Source organism: Alosa sapidissima, chromosome 24 (assembly GCF_018492685.1).
Source record: "Alosa sapidissima isolate fAloSap1 chromosome 24, fAloSap1.pri, whole genome shotgun sequence".
Taxonomy (NCBI): Eukaryota; Metazoa; Chordata; class Actinopteri; order Clupeiformes; family Clupeidae; genus Alosa; species Alosa sapidissima.
Genome location: NC_055980.1, coordinates 12,311,631 through 12,325,953, shown reverse-complemented (window position 1 = coordinate 12,325,953; position 14,323 = coordinate 12,311,631). Strand labels below are relative to the sequence as shown.

The window sequence follows — 14,323 nt, the reverse complement described above, 5'->3', positions numbered from 1 at the left end:
TGCCACAATGACCGGAACGGAGTCAGACATTATGGCAAATTAAAAGACAGCGGTCGTCTTTTCCAGCCACACCACGGCTGGTATCTGTCACTCACCGGCAGATGCAGCCTATCTGTTGGCATCTTGGATAAAAAGGAACACCGATTATAAGCAGTGGGATTGATCGGCATATGGAATTCAGTGTTGTTGAGATCGGCTGCCGGTCTTTCACGGGACCAGGATAGTCTTTTAAAACAACCACAGTTGAATTATGTCTGCGTTCTGCCTGTTAAATTATAAATCTTTGGAGGCTATCTGACAGCGTCTTTGCGAGTTCTATCGCAACAAGAAAGTTGCATCCTATACACAAGTCTTCAGCTGGAAGAGAATCAGACCTCCACAAAACGATATTTGTGCAGAGATGGTCATGTCGGAAACCAAACTGCTCACCATGAGTGTAACCGAGGACATGTAATTAACTGATACCTGGTTGGGTTGTGACGCTAGCACTTGAGTGATGTAAGTGTGGGAGAGAGGAGGCGGACCATAGGATCTGTCTCTAACCGAAAAGACAACCGATATTCAGTGTTATTCTGACAGGCAGAGCGCAAACAGTCGGCATCGAATTTACAGTATTTGGACAAGTGTCCTATTCCTAGTTATGGATATGAAGAAATAGTTTTCCTCTGCCATCACGATTTTTTTTCTTAAATGGTAAGTGTGGCACAGCTATTTCATCAAGGTTTCGTTGTTATTTAAAAGCGTAAATCATTTGGTTATAATTGCATTAATTGCAGAATGACAGGGAAATCCTTTTCAGTGGGTATATTGTATTGTTGTATATTACTAACGACCAAATGTATGGCTGCGTCGATTTGAGTTAGCCTACTTATGGTTTACCAATATTGTTTAGGAATTTGCGAATTCTGTATTTTACTGAGTAGATATTTTCAGTCGTGCCATTGAACTATGACACGCATCAAACAGGACTGCATGCACAGAGCTGTCTAATACTTCACACCTCCCATGCGCTTGGAATTAAGTAGCTTTGCATTGCGATATTTCCTTTGCAGGCGACCGAGTTCTGATTTACAACGATTAATTAACATTTAAGTTATTTTCTCTGCTTTTCCAGCTTGGCTTCCATTCACAGAAGATGAAGAGCTTGCTTAGGCAAGAGTTCTCAACAAGGGCACCCGGAATCTTTCACCGGGGACAGTGACGCCCAGTTCGAAGAGGTGGAAAGGGAAGAAATGAATGGTCTCTCCACATCAGACTATCCCGCGCAGCGCATTTCAAGTCCTTCGGCGCAGTAACCGACCCCTGCGCAATCATCTACCAAACAGCGATGGCTATCACTGGCATTCTATTCTAATTGAATTAATGGCTTCTTCAGTGCAATCGACTGTGTCCTGTCCGAAATGCTGCTATGGGGATGAGGGTAATCGTGAGACCCACGGATGTCAGAATTGCCACAGCCTGATAGGATAGGGCTCCTGCCCGGGTAAGACAAAAGCAAAAGGGCGTCTTCGAAAGATAGAGAGTAAGAGAGGGAGAGAAAGATTGAAAGAGAAAGCAATAGAGAGAGAGAGAGAGAGAAGGAGAGGGGGCAACCAAGACAAGCATTAAATGAAACAAGCCATGGGTATTCAGCACTTTCTGCTTCTGCTAATTTATTTGGACCCACTGAACGTGTTCTGCGCTGTCCCCAAAAGGACAAAGGCTGTGCCAAAGAAGAAACCTAAGGAAGTGAACAGTACGGCGGCACCAACCGCATCCATACAGCGGATCGCGCAAGTCCAGTTGCCAACAGTGGTCGATTTTGACAGCTGCCGGGGTTACTACGACGTGAGCGGCGCCTATGATAAGGAGTTTGCATGCAATCACACCGACCACCACTACTGCTGCGGGACATGTGCCCTGCGGTTTTGCTGTCAGTTCAAATATAAACGGTTAGATCAAAGCGCCTGCAAGAATTACCAAAAACCAAAATGGGACCAAACGTCAACGCCGGCTCCCGCACCAACAGAAGACACCTACGACCCAAGTATGGACCAAACGAATACAGCGGTCTACATTACCTGTGGGGTTATAGCTTTCATCATAGTTCTTGGAGTTTCAGTAAAAGTTGCTTATGACAAAGCAAATCAACCACCTCAGGAGATGAACATCCATAGGTGAGATACATTTTGCATTTGATTTCAGCTAATGTCCTGTACTATCCATGTATTTTGATCTTCAGTTCAGTGATATCTTAAAATGACAACATTTATATTCTTAACAGCTGTTTTTCACGTTTTGTCAAATGAAGCTGCAAAAGGCATCTCATTCTGTCTTGAGAGGTTATTTATGTGGTTTCATTGCCTGGACTTGATATTTTTAAGTCCTGAACTTGACATTTACTACCTGCCTTCCATCAATTGTCACAAATATATCTCTTACTGTACAAATGCCAGTTGTCACATCAGTGATTCTCTGATTTACTGAATGCCACATTTTTAGAGACCTGTTCTACTAGTGACCATGATTTAGAAAGACAACAGCTTGGATAGATTTCTGCCCTTTTTTACCTTGTATTCTATGTAGGGTAAGGTGTGCTTCAGGAGAAGCCTCCTCCTTCATTGCCTGTGACAGAGAGCTTCTTGGATACCCTTTCATCAAATGCGTCCATTTACTCTGTCTTGAAATTGCCACCCACCCATCTCTCCTGACCCACCCCTCTCTCCTTTCTCCTCTCCTTGCACACATCATTAGGGTACACTTGTGTTGTTTGACCTATTCAATAAGTAGTATATGTGTGTAGATGGACATTTGTAAGCCATTGCTGTTATTCAAAACTCCTCCCATGAATAATAGAGGTAGGTACTGTAGGTTATAGGTTATGGGATAGTTATAGCATCCGACCATAGCCACTGCTTTTATAGTTAATCTTGGGTGGATTCAGTATTTTACACTTCCAAGCCTGTTGGTGGAAGAATTTTAAACTGGCAGTCTATGTTCTGAAGAGCTCTTAATTTCAATATAAGACCAAAAAAAAAAAACTGTAAATGTAAAAGGGCACCTGGTGACTGCAGGCTCTTCTTAACCTCTGTCTGAGCACAACATCTATTCCATTTTGCCTGTTGGAACACTCCTGGATTTGGATGAAGGTTGGCAGAAATGGGATCTGCATAAATTCACTTCGATTTCAAACATGTCACAGTTCGGTGGAAAGGCGGTCACAAGCCATCAGCTGAGGCCAGAGTAAAGTCAAGACATTTATTGTTTTCTGCACTCAGCCACTGTGTAAGCAGAAGCTCATTGGGCATGTGTGCTATTGACATTTCTGCCTCGCCAAGGCTTCTCAGAGTAACAGGGGCAAGAGTAATCCAATTGTCGTTCTGCCCAAAACATTGGCGGACTAAATTTTACTCTAGGCCGTCGGAATGCGGTGTGCATGCGCATGTGTGTGTGTGTGCGTGTGTTCTTTCTTTCTTTTTTATTTTTTATTTTTCGCTTCGTTCCTCTACAGTCCCTCAGGGTCACCACTATGTGCACCTGGTGCGACTCAGGAAACATTCAAGAGTGACTCATCTACCGCACACTGTGTTCACCTCTTAAGAGCCACTGGAGGATCGCATGCACACACACACACACACACACACACACACGCACACACACACACACACACACACATACTCACACACACACACACACGCACATACAGTATGATACCCTAGGCAAAACAAATATATGGTGCAGTCTCCGTCAACACAGCCAAAGAAATAAACAGTGTCTTGTTGTTTTGTCTTCCCAGAGCGCTTGCAGACATCCTTAGGCAACAAGGACCTATTCCCATCTCGCAGTACGACTGCGAGAACTTTGCGGCCATGAACAGCTCCCCCAAAGACAACACGCCAGCCAGGACGGGATCCAAGAACCATTACACTCCAGTGCACACGTCAAAGTCCAACCACAGTAAGTAGTTGTTGGGAACACTGCATCCCATTGCTTTGAATGTGGCAAGATGATGCATTATGCTGGGTTCGTATGAATGTTTATGGGGGGACATATTGAATTCTTCTTAGCTCATCAGTGTCCGAGTGAAAAGACCACTTATTAATCAGGGACACGTTTCCTGAAAAGCATAGTTACGCAACCACCATAACTACGATAGAGACAGTGACATCATTTAACGATAGTGGTCGCACAACAATGCTTTTGGGAAATGCACTCCCGAATATTTGATAGGAGTGAAACGTAACATAGACGAAAGAGAATGCATATCGAAAGGAACACATATTCTCACTGCGGGAACTGACACCCTTGACGTCATATGTTCCTGAGTAACTACAACATCTAAAGAGCCCCCTTATTTGTACCAATAATGAATATCTTCAGCAATGATACATTCTGGATGGATGTTGTGTTGTATCTGAATGTGAGGCACTGCGTAAATCTATCACATGGACATGACACAGAAAGTCAGAACAAATGCTTCATTGAGTAGTTATACCCAGCCAAGACAAGTAAATACTGTGAATGTCTGATGCCAAAAGTGATATACTGTATATATGTGTATATATATTTAATATACACACATCTCCTTTGAGGTCAGTGTTACAGTAAATACACAACTCCAGAGTAAACACCCTGAGCCAGACATAGTGCCTAGAGAACCAGGAGAGTTGGTGGGTGTTGAAGTGACCTGACAAGAGATTATGAATAAGTGACCGGCAAGCAGATAGCATCGGTCACAGGTGTCAGTATGCCTCATTGGTTTCGGCCACTATCCAAATTTGTCTCTGAAATTTGGTCTTGGTCAGCAGGTGTGTGTACAGAGAGAGAGAGAGAGAGAGAGAGAGAGAGAGAGAGAGAGAGAGAGAGAGAGAGAGAGAGAGAGAGAGACATTTGTCCTTCTCTGTTAGAGCCTGCTCTATATTTGAAGTCAATAGACACTGCTGGTGTGTTTGTGTTTGTATATTTCTGTATGTGTGTGTGTGTCTGCATTTGTGTGTGTGTGTGTGTGTGTGTGTGTGTGTGTGTGTGTGTGTTTATGCCAAGTGTGCTGTATTCTACATGCCCTTGTGTGGTCATCTCTGGGTCAGTCATCAGGCTCAGGAACCCCTCGTCACAATTGGCTTGCAGTAGATGAAGCCACTGCATTGTAGCTCCCTCAAGTCTCGCTCTCCGTGTAGACGTGAGAGACACTGACAGGCTCTGGCAAAGCGTGGTTAATTTGTGTATAAATTGCTTTGTAGTCCTATGCACTGGCAATGTATACATGCACACACACACACACACACCCACACACACACACACACAGTGACTTACAAACATACATACAGTATATCTTGAGAGCCAACTCAGACACAGAATGCATTGCATATTAATGCACTGAAAAGTGTCAGGGCCGGGCCATCATTAAGTGAGCTACACAGTGCTCTGAGGCCCCTGGGGAAATAACTGTTTTGGCTTGTGACTTGAGAAATTCGAATTTGTGAGTTCACTTTAGGAGTCAAGTGTGTAGCTTTGCACTATGTTAAGATGACTACAAACAATGTTAATTTTTCTGTTTATGTGGGTAGTGATGTAATGCATGTACTGTATATATGAAAGGTCCACTGTAGGCTCCTCTGTTGGTTTGCGTTTGTTTAAGTGCTTAGCTGAAATCACAGTGACCATCTTTACAGTGTCGCTGCTTTAGCTATTGGACTAGATGGTAGTGGGGTGACCAGAGCCTACTGCCTTAGACACACTATAGTATAACCCCCCCAGAGGCCATATGAATTTCAGCCAATCAGTTGTGCAACAGCTGTGTCTGTCTCCCTTACTTTTTTCAACAAAATCACGTGTACCTGTCAATATGATGCCCTTATGCTACTTAAAGAAGCAGTCTGTGATTTGGTTTCAAGAAGCAATCTGTGATTTAGTTTAAAGACGCAGTCTGTGATTTAGTTTCAGCTTCATGGAAGGTTGTTGATATTTGAGTGGTCAATTCCATTTAACCTGCCCCTTCCGTGCCTCTGAAGCGCCTTGTCGACTGGCTAGGACCTTTATGCTTGATCTGAGCCACTACATGCAACACATTTCATTTTGCAAAAAGTGTATGGGATTGAAATCATGGACCTTACCTTGAATTCTTGGGAAGGTGCATCAGGATTTAGCTTGACTCATTTACACATTTACACAGTTACTAATGAACCAGTGTAGAGGAATGAGACGGCAGAACTTGATTTGTGATGTGGTGTAACGTAACCTATGTTTGACTCTGGTAATAGCTCGCTTTTATGATTTACAAATACTTGGGCCAGACTGCTGGTAGTAAACTAATTAACTGACAAATGAACTAAGATATAACAGAATGCAAAGGAATGTAAGCGCTATCTTTAAAAAAAAGGTTATTTGACACTGCTTGAGGCGATTATTGTGTGTGTGTGTGTGTGTGTGTGTGTGTGTGTGTGTGTGTGAGAGAGAGAGAGAGAGAGAGAGAGAGTATGTGTGCATATGCATGATGTTTTTTTTCTTTCAGATTTTGCTCCAAGAGATCATCGCTGCTTGCATGAAATTGTGCCTTGGTTATTAAACTATGATTTAATTAGTTTAATTAAGATGAGATATGCCAGTGGGCAATAACATAATGATATGGACATTTTTCCCCCCTAAATACTGCAGTCTTTTTTCCCCCACACCAGTTACTCGTAAAAATGCAAGATCTATACCACGTACACAGAATCTATACCGCGTCCACTATGTCCACGTCCCCTGAATCTTCACTAGGCTAATTTAGTTTGGTTGCCTTAACACTGACCTACAGTGCTGTAACAGCCATAGTGGACATACCCCCCTCCAGCCTCCAAGCAGAAACAGAACATTGCTGGCAGTCATGCCATCCTCCCATGTAGCTTTCATATAGACCCTTTCAAGAGAGTTCCATTATCAGCATCATAGTTGGCCCCACAAGGCTTCCGTTTTAACATTCCATAATGTTATCTTAATGCAGAGGAAGTAGATTGGGGCCCAAATAGAACGTTCAAGCATTGTTTTTGTTTTTATTGTTGAAAGGGTCTATAATCATTTCAAATACATAAATATGCTCCTCTAGACTGCAGCTGGTAGTCAATGCTTCTCTATGGATCAGCCCCTAAGGGGGTCACTTTAATAGGCACTTATATTCAGTCATGAAGGACCTGGACTGTCAGGAGCTTGCTCACAGGACGATATATTGCCTATTTGGGACTGTTAAGATGCTGTCAGTTGTGATATTGATCCATGGATTAATGAAATAGGTTTTCCGAATTCCTAAGCCCTAACCACGGTATGGAGACATCAATTTATGTATTTGATTAGAATAGACAAGGTTCTCTCAGTCTAATCCAAAAAGGCTTGGATGTATAGAAAGATATATGCTTTTTATTTCAAATAAATTATTCAAACAGACCTGATGTACTGAACATTTTATCTGTATGTTTGCCCCATGGGTAAAGACCCTATGGCCTATGGTCAGCTTAACCAAGCAATTGAGTTTCAGGGGCTGAATTAGGGTTGGGCGATGTCGCCTAAATTGGCATTTGACGATGTTTGCCTTGCAAAAATATTTGAGCGCTAGAATGTCCTAGTCGTAGCCTAACAATAATAAATCTATATTTATTTGCTAAAACATTAGGCTACCTATTACGTCCAATGTAGGCTATAGGCCTGCGAGACATGTAGGCTACAAAAAGACAATTAGGCTACACATTCACGTCACAGTCAGGAATTATTTGAATAAGAGGGTAGACTAATAAGTCTTTTATTTTACAAGACGGTAGACTAATACGTGATAACTGTTTGGTTGACAGCCTTTAAAGTAGGCTCAATTTCATTTTCAGGGAAAGGTTTTTTTATGTTTTAGCCTGTAACAGCAGGAATTAGTGACTGGCATGTGGGGGCGTGGCATCACGATGGTTGCTTTCCATCGTGATGCCTGTCAACCATCACGATCGGCACAACCCTAGGCTGAATCTCACAATGGCAGAATCTCTAATCGCAACCATCATCTTCACACCTCAGAGATGGCTCCCGGCAGTCAGCAGTGGTGCATCACTATTTCAGAGACCCAAACTCTGAGACACTGGAGGTTATTTGAGTTTCACCCCACTTCCTAGCCGTGGGGACCACGACCTCTGACCTCTGACAATATTGTCTTGTCTTCTTCTCCCCCTCCCCAGGTGGACACTATGGCAAAGAGAGCAGCCGCAGCGGGGGGCATGACCTTCACAACTTTATCTCCTCGGGCTTCGTGACCTTGGGGCGAGGCCATGTGAAAGGTAGCGTGCCTCTATTTTTTTTTGTTTTGTTTCCTTTTCTTTGTTTTCATAGTTTCTACGAACAACTGGTCTGCGGTGCTGCTCACTTCTTCTACTCCATTTTTCATTTCCTATTCTCTCTCTCTCTCTCTCTCTCTCTTCTCCCTCTTGAAAAGACTTTCCTTGATACCACTGCTTTTGGGCCTCTGAAACATTGTCCATTAGTGGCTGTAAATGTTAGATGTAACTCACACTGTTTCCTTGGACAAAAAGGAAACTATGTCTCTCCACAGTGACTTTATAACCTCCAGAAATATGTTTTCATGCGTTTCCTGTCCATTTTTTTTCTTGAGTAAGATCTTACAGACTGGGAAAATTGTGGTGCTAAAACATATTTCCTGTGGTTGTATAGTCACTGCACAGACCTGTCTTCAGACATGGTGCCTGGTTCATATTGTCCTGTGACTGCACTTCAGTATTCTACTTCACTGTGTGGATAGTGGACAGTGGCTAGTGGATAGTGATTAGCAGTCACGTTATCAGTGTAAAGAAAAACAATAATATGTTTTCAGTTTTTATTTTGTCAGAAATGTCCAGGCCTTTGTTAAATATGCTGAATATGTGCTGAAATGAAACACACGTTTATTGACAAATTGATCACATTACAAAGCATCACAAGTAAGGTAGAGTGAATAGCATTATCTTCAAGGGCCACAATCATGGATATGGAATAATACTTTCTCACACACACAGGACAAGAGCTATAGGCAAGACAAAGGCATAAAAAACAATGTTAATGGTCATGAGCATCTTGTCACCTTAGGAATTTGCATGTATATGAAAACATTAAAGTTCCTCCAGCTATTTATATAGAGCCTGCCACATAGCAATCTCCACTCACCCATAAAGAAGACACTCATTTACAGATTGGCGTCACGTGTGTGTGTGAGCTTCCTCCCACTGCCCAAAGCTTCATTAGTATGCATCTGTGTCGCCCATGTATCCACGGGCCCAATGGCTGGCCAAAGACCCATGTCGATAACTCATTCAACAGACAATGAGCGGCTTCTCCCATGATCTCCCATTTTATGTCTCGCCCTTGAGTTGAGAGTTTTTAATCCTTTTTTGAAAGAGAGAGTGAGAGAGAGAGTGAGAGAGGTGGCAGAACGTGCCAGGAAAAAAAGGGTTTGACTGCAGATTTATTAGATGTGTATGCAAATGGCCGCCAAGCCGTCAATACACGCGTGATTCTGTGTAATTGCCTGAAATGGTAAACATGTCATCAGTAAATATTTGTTGGCCGCCAGATTTATATTGCGGCTCAAAGCGCGGCGCTGCGTGGACTCTTTGCCATAAAGCATTTATTGTGTGATTGGAGTGCTCTCTGTATCTCGAGGGGGCCATATAAATCAAGAGATTCTGTTAGCGGAGGGCCATGTAGATTATGGATCTGGCCCGCCACAGAGGGTAGCTGGAGACTCGTGCTGCAGCACCTAGCCAGCAGCCCTCCCTTTTAAAAGTCCCTCACAGCAGGGCTGGACTCTCTGTCTCTCTGTGATATTTTGTTTTCCCCCAAAGTACCTCACATCAGCCTCGAAGTCTATTTATTTTTTTCCTGGTGAGTTGTGTGTGTGTGTGTGTGTGTGTGTGTGTGTGTGTGTGTGTGTGTGTGTGAATGTTCTCTTTTTCAATGTCGTCCTTCTTTTTGTCGTTTTTCGGTTTGTTTTTGTCTCCTCACTGGCCATTTCAGCGTGACGTATTCGCTCATGTGCAGCCACAGTGGAAGTAAATGGGGGGTGGGGGGTGGTGTGTGTGTGTGTGTGTGGGGGGGGGGGGGGGGGGGGGGGGGGAAGGAGCAGCTATATTTGTCTGCCGCTCATGAAATATGAGTATTGGGAATATTGGTGCGAGCCTCCAGCTCTGTTCTCCGTTCTAAGCATAGGAAACAAATGGCCTGGCTAGTCCCTCAGAGCCCTCGCCTGCCAGGAGTCACTGTGACCCGGTCAGACTAGCTGAATTGAGAAACATTACGGTAGTATTTTTGTGGCGTTCCATCATTCCTGCTCAGGTTGAACTCATGAGTTCCTCAAAATATCACAAAATAACCCCCCCCCCCCCCCAACTTTAAATAAAAATAGCCCCACAGGTCCATGGGCAACATCTAACTGATTCAGCGTGTGTTTTGAGATTCTTCAGGGACTTTAAATGGCTGACATCTCAGTTTGTGCAAAAATTCTCCACCTCTTGCATTCCCCCCTGACCTCCTCTCTCATGCTCTGTTCTTGCTTGTCTTCTTCCTTTGCCTTCAATGAGCTTCTTAGAAAACTTTGGATCAAAAGCGTAGTAAAACTGTCAATTATCCACTTGTGTCAGGATTGGAATTCGAATAGTTTTGCCACTGATGCGTACTCACACATCTTGTAGATATAGCTGATGTAACACCAAGCGCATAACAAGCAACGCCAACATGCATATTTAGGTTAGTCCGACTTGCCTGCACTGTACAGACACACACTGCGGCAAGAATTCGTCCCAGCTTCATTTAAGTTCTTTTTTGGCACCGAAAAGTGTCTTTTTTCCTACAACATCACTTTTTTTAAAATGGATGCTAAATAATTAAGCCTCTGTTCTGGTGCCTAATTATGATGCAAGATTTTGCATTGTTATCTACTCCCTGGAGCAATGCAGTGAGGTCATATTGCGTACTAAGCCAGCTGAAAGCTTCACATATGGCTGAGGAAACGAAGACTGCACCTCGACCTTAAAGAAGTTCACTCTCGTCCATCTCCATGTGAAGGCTGAGCTATGTCTTAAGTCCTGTGCACAGACTAGATGCAGCAACCCTGGCGTGCTCTGTCGCCAATCAGAGCTTGATGGGAAATAGACGAAATTCTAGAACCTTCTGATGCAGAGATGAGATGAAATTTTAGAACTGTCTGATGAACCACCGAGGGATTGCATGCATCATTAGCGGGTGATACGTAAGAATTAGTCACGTATCCCACAGAGCCACTGCACCACAATCAGTTATAGATATAAATCACAAAGCTCATTTGCTCAACTGTTATAATGTCATAACCATTGTTACAATTTGCAGGCAAACAAGCACAACCCACAGCCTAATATTCAGATTTCAGAAACAGTCACCCGTCGAGCATGAACTCGAGTTGGGCTACATGGTGCTTGAACCACCAAAGAGTCCACCGTAACCCCCCCAACCACCACCACCACCACAACCCCATTGACCTCCCTCTCCCCCCTCTCCTACTTTAGACTTACACCATGCATAAACATATTTTCATTTTGCAACACTTTTAAACAGGAATATGTTATCACACCAACCCCCCCCCCTTCCCCATCTCCTTTCGCAGAGGAAGGAGAAAGTTTCCGTGATCAGCTGGTTACGTTGCGGGGTTCTGACCTTTGTTGCTGCACTGTGTGAATATGGAGCAGTTCCCTGAAGAGACACACAGACGCTCTTTTCACATCTCCCCATTAGCATGCGGCTACCGCTCGCATCATCTTTCCAGTAGCGGCTTCATAAATAAGGCTGCAAACAGTGCACCGGTCCGATGCTCATTCCCGCAGATAAATGTTATCCTAAAGCTCATCTCTACCTCTCTAATAGCTAGTTTACTGATGCACTGTGATGTTATGTATACATTAATCTGTATGTAGTATATCCTATGGTTAGTGTATGTAAACGGGGGTTTTCAAGAGGAAAGATTAAACAGGTCTTTAGATAGAATGTAAATGACAGAGACAGAGAGAGGCTCCCCCTCTCTAAAGTGTCGGTAGAACAGTGAGTAATTTACCACAAAAACATTTATTTGAAGCAAGACCGTAATAGTTAAAGGGTTTGTAGAGTGTCCGATCATGCTTACAGATGTCATATTAGTGTGTCTTGCTGTTGCTTAAGACAGTGTTTATGTACTGGAAGGAAAATGCTCGTTTTGCTCTAGGAGCAAACTCATAAATTCCCATGGATGTATTAATCTTCTCAATACTTCCACTGTTGGCAGACATACCAATTTGATGAAAATATTCAAATGTGTGATACATTCAATCATAACTCTGTTGCTTAAAACACACATTGATTGTCAGTTTGCTGTAACTCTGCTCTTGGTGCAGAGTTCAAAGAGGAGGTAATTGGTTTTGACAAAGCTTAACTCCTCGACTGACATGTTTGCATCCCATCAATTCAGAAGAGTGTGATTTCTGTTGCAGTTGTGATGGCCTGCCATTGTCTCCCAGTGCCATAGCCAGATTAATTCTTGAATACACATGTCGTCATGATTGACATGTTGTTTGAAGACACCCGTGTGAAGCACGGGATTGGATTTTAAGTAATTAGTTATGCTCTGAATGGCTGAACTGGCTTGCTGGCTTTTTTTTCTCGGTGTACAAAGCTAAATAGGACACCTGAGCTCATCTTCATAAAAATAACAAGTAATATTCCTGCTCTATTCACATCAGTGTAATTGCTGCGGTGACTCACGTCTGTCTTTGGATTTCCACATCCATTTGCTCATTATGTCTTGGTTTTTGTAAGCGTTGATAAGAATATCGGTTTGTTCATGCATGTCTGTTTCTAAAACCGCTTTTCACAAAATTATGGCTCATCTGCAGTCAGAACAGTTCCCTATCAAGCCAAACCTATTGGCTTTCTGAAAGTGTGACAATATCATATGCAAGGATAAAGATCAGTGTGTGTGTGTATTTGTGTGTGTGTGTGTGTGTGTGAGGGAGTTGGGGATTGTCAGAGTCATTCCTCTAGTGACCACCAACCCCATCTCCCCATCTCTATTGCAATGGGGGAAATGCTGTGTGTAAGCTGCATTTCAGCTGTCTGTTTCAATACTCAGTGGTATGAGGGGTGTCCAGTACTTTGGCCTCAGGCTGAAGTACATGTGAAACAGCACTTCTGCTTACACTAATATTTGTTATACCTGAAGACAGAGTCAAAAAAAAAAAAACTTCGGAGTGGTACCGAAATGACAGCACTTCACTGCTCTACATGACTCGCGCCTGTCAACCCAACTCAGTATTTAGGAGATGCGTTTGTTGACTTTCAGATGCGGACAAAGCAACCATGGAAACTAGCTCGATGGTTTGGCTCGCCCAATGAACAGGAGCGAAGGCTATATGCCAGCGTACACTCAGCCCCTTCGATGACTCACTTAGGCTCTACCACCAAGGTCTGATGCTTTTCAATTAAAAACACCAAGCAGGACGTGGGAGAGATTTCTTGCCTCGGAGGTTTAAACCCAGATCCTCTAGAGTTTGAACATTTCTAATGTATATATACATATACAGTATATATATATATATATATATATATATATATGATTTTTTAAACAAAAACTGTAGCTTTTTATATCCGACCGTTTTATATCTTCAACAGCTCATCTAGCACCAACGATGCAATTAGGATCATGAACGTTGAGGTCTCTGTGGACCAGGCCATATCTCCCGCCTTTACTCTGGAGGCCGGCGAGTGCGAGTGAGAGAGACAGGCTGCTGGTGAAGCAGCCCCGTGGAGTCCTCGCAAGTCAATTTAAATGTTCTCCCAACGAGGCTGAAGCGAAGGCTTGCAAGCACCCATTAAAAAGAGTGAAGTTCTTAATAACGAGTTGATATTATCACAGATTGGGAGAGAGAATTGGATGAGAACTCTGCTACTGTTAACTGATTTTGAGGAGGTGAATACTTCTCTCGACAGTCAATGTTATGGAGTAACTGATTTTTTTTTTACTGATGTAATCACATAGATTGTGCTATTTTAATTTTACTTTATTTAGTAATTTGCATTTGGAGGCACAGAGATAATATCGAGACCATGGGATAATTTTGTGCATATGGAGTATTTGTATACAATACTTCAATAAAGTAGTGAAGTATTCTGAACTGAGGTTTTTTAATAGGCAAACCATGTTTTGTTTGTTTCATATCATATTCAATTCAGCTCAGCATTCTGTTTCCCATTCAGAATCTACAATCAAGAAAACTTCAAGTGCAACACAATGACTTGGCACATAACATGGTGCAGAAGGAAGCGAGTGTGCGACAGTTGTAAA

General features: G+C 42.9%; 1 protein-coding gene across 4 annotated transcripts in view; it reads left to right on the top strand.

The window, feature by feature from the left end:
- The first annotated feature begins 455 nt into the window (after nt 1–455).
- The window catches only part of LOC121700572 (protein shisa-6), a 51,547-nt gene continuing 37,679 nt past the window's right edge, over nt 456–14,323 (top strand). For all 4 annotated transcript variants that reach the window (XM_042083632.1, XM_042083631.1, XM_042083630.1 and 1 more), the window contains exons 1-4: nt 456–693; nt 1,115–2,156; nt 3,776–3,936; nt 8,169–8,267. In XM_042083632.1, the coding sequence (XP_041939566.1) occupies nt 1,609–2,156; nt 3,776–3,936; nt 8,169–8,267 (808 nt within the window). In that variant the 5' untranslated portion in view covers nt 456–693; nt 1,115–1,608. The remainder of the gene's footprint in view (nt 694–1,114; nt 2,157–3,775; nt 3,937–8,168; nt 8,268–14,323) is intronic.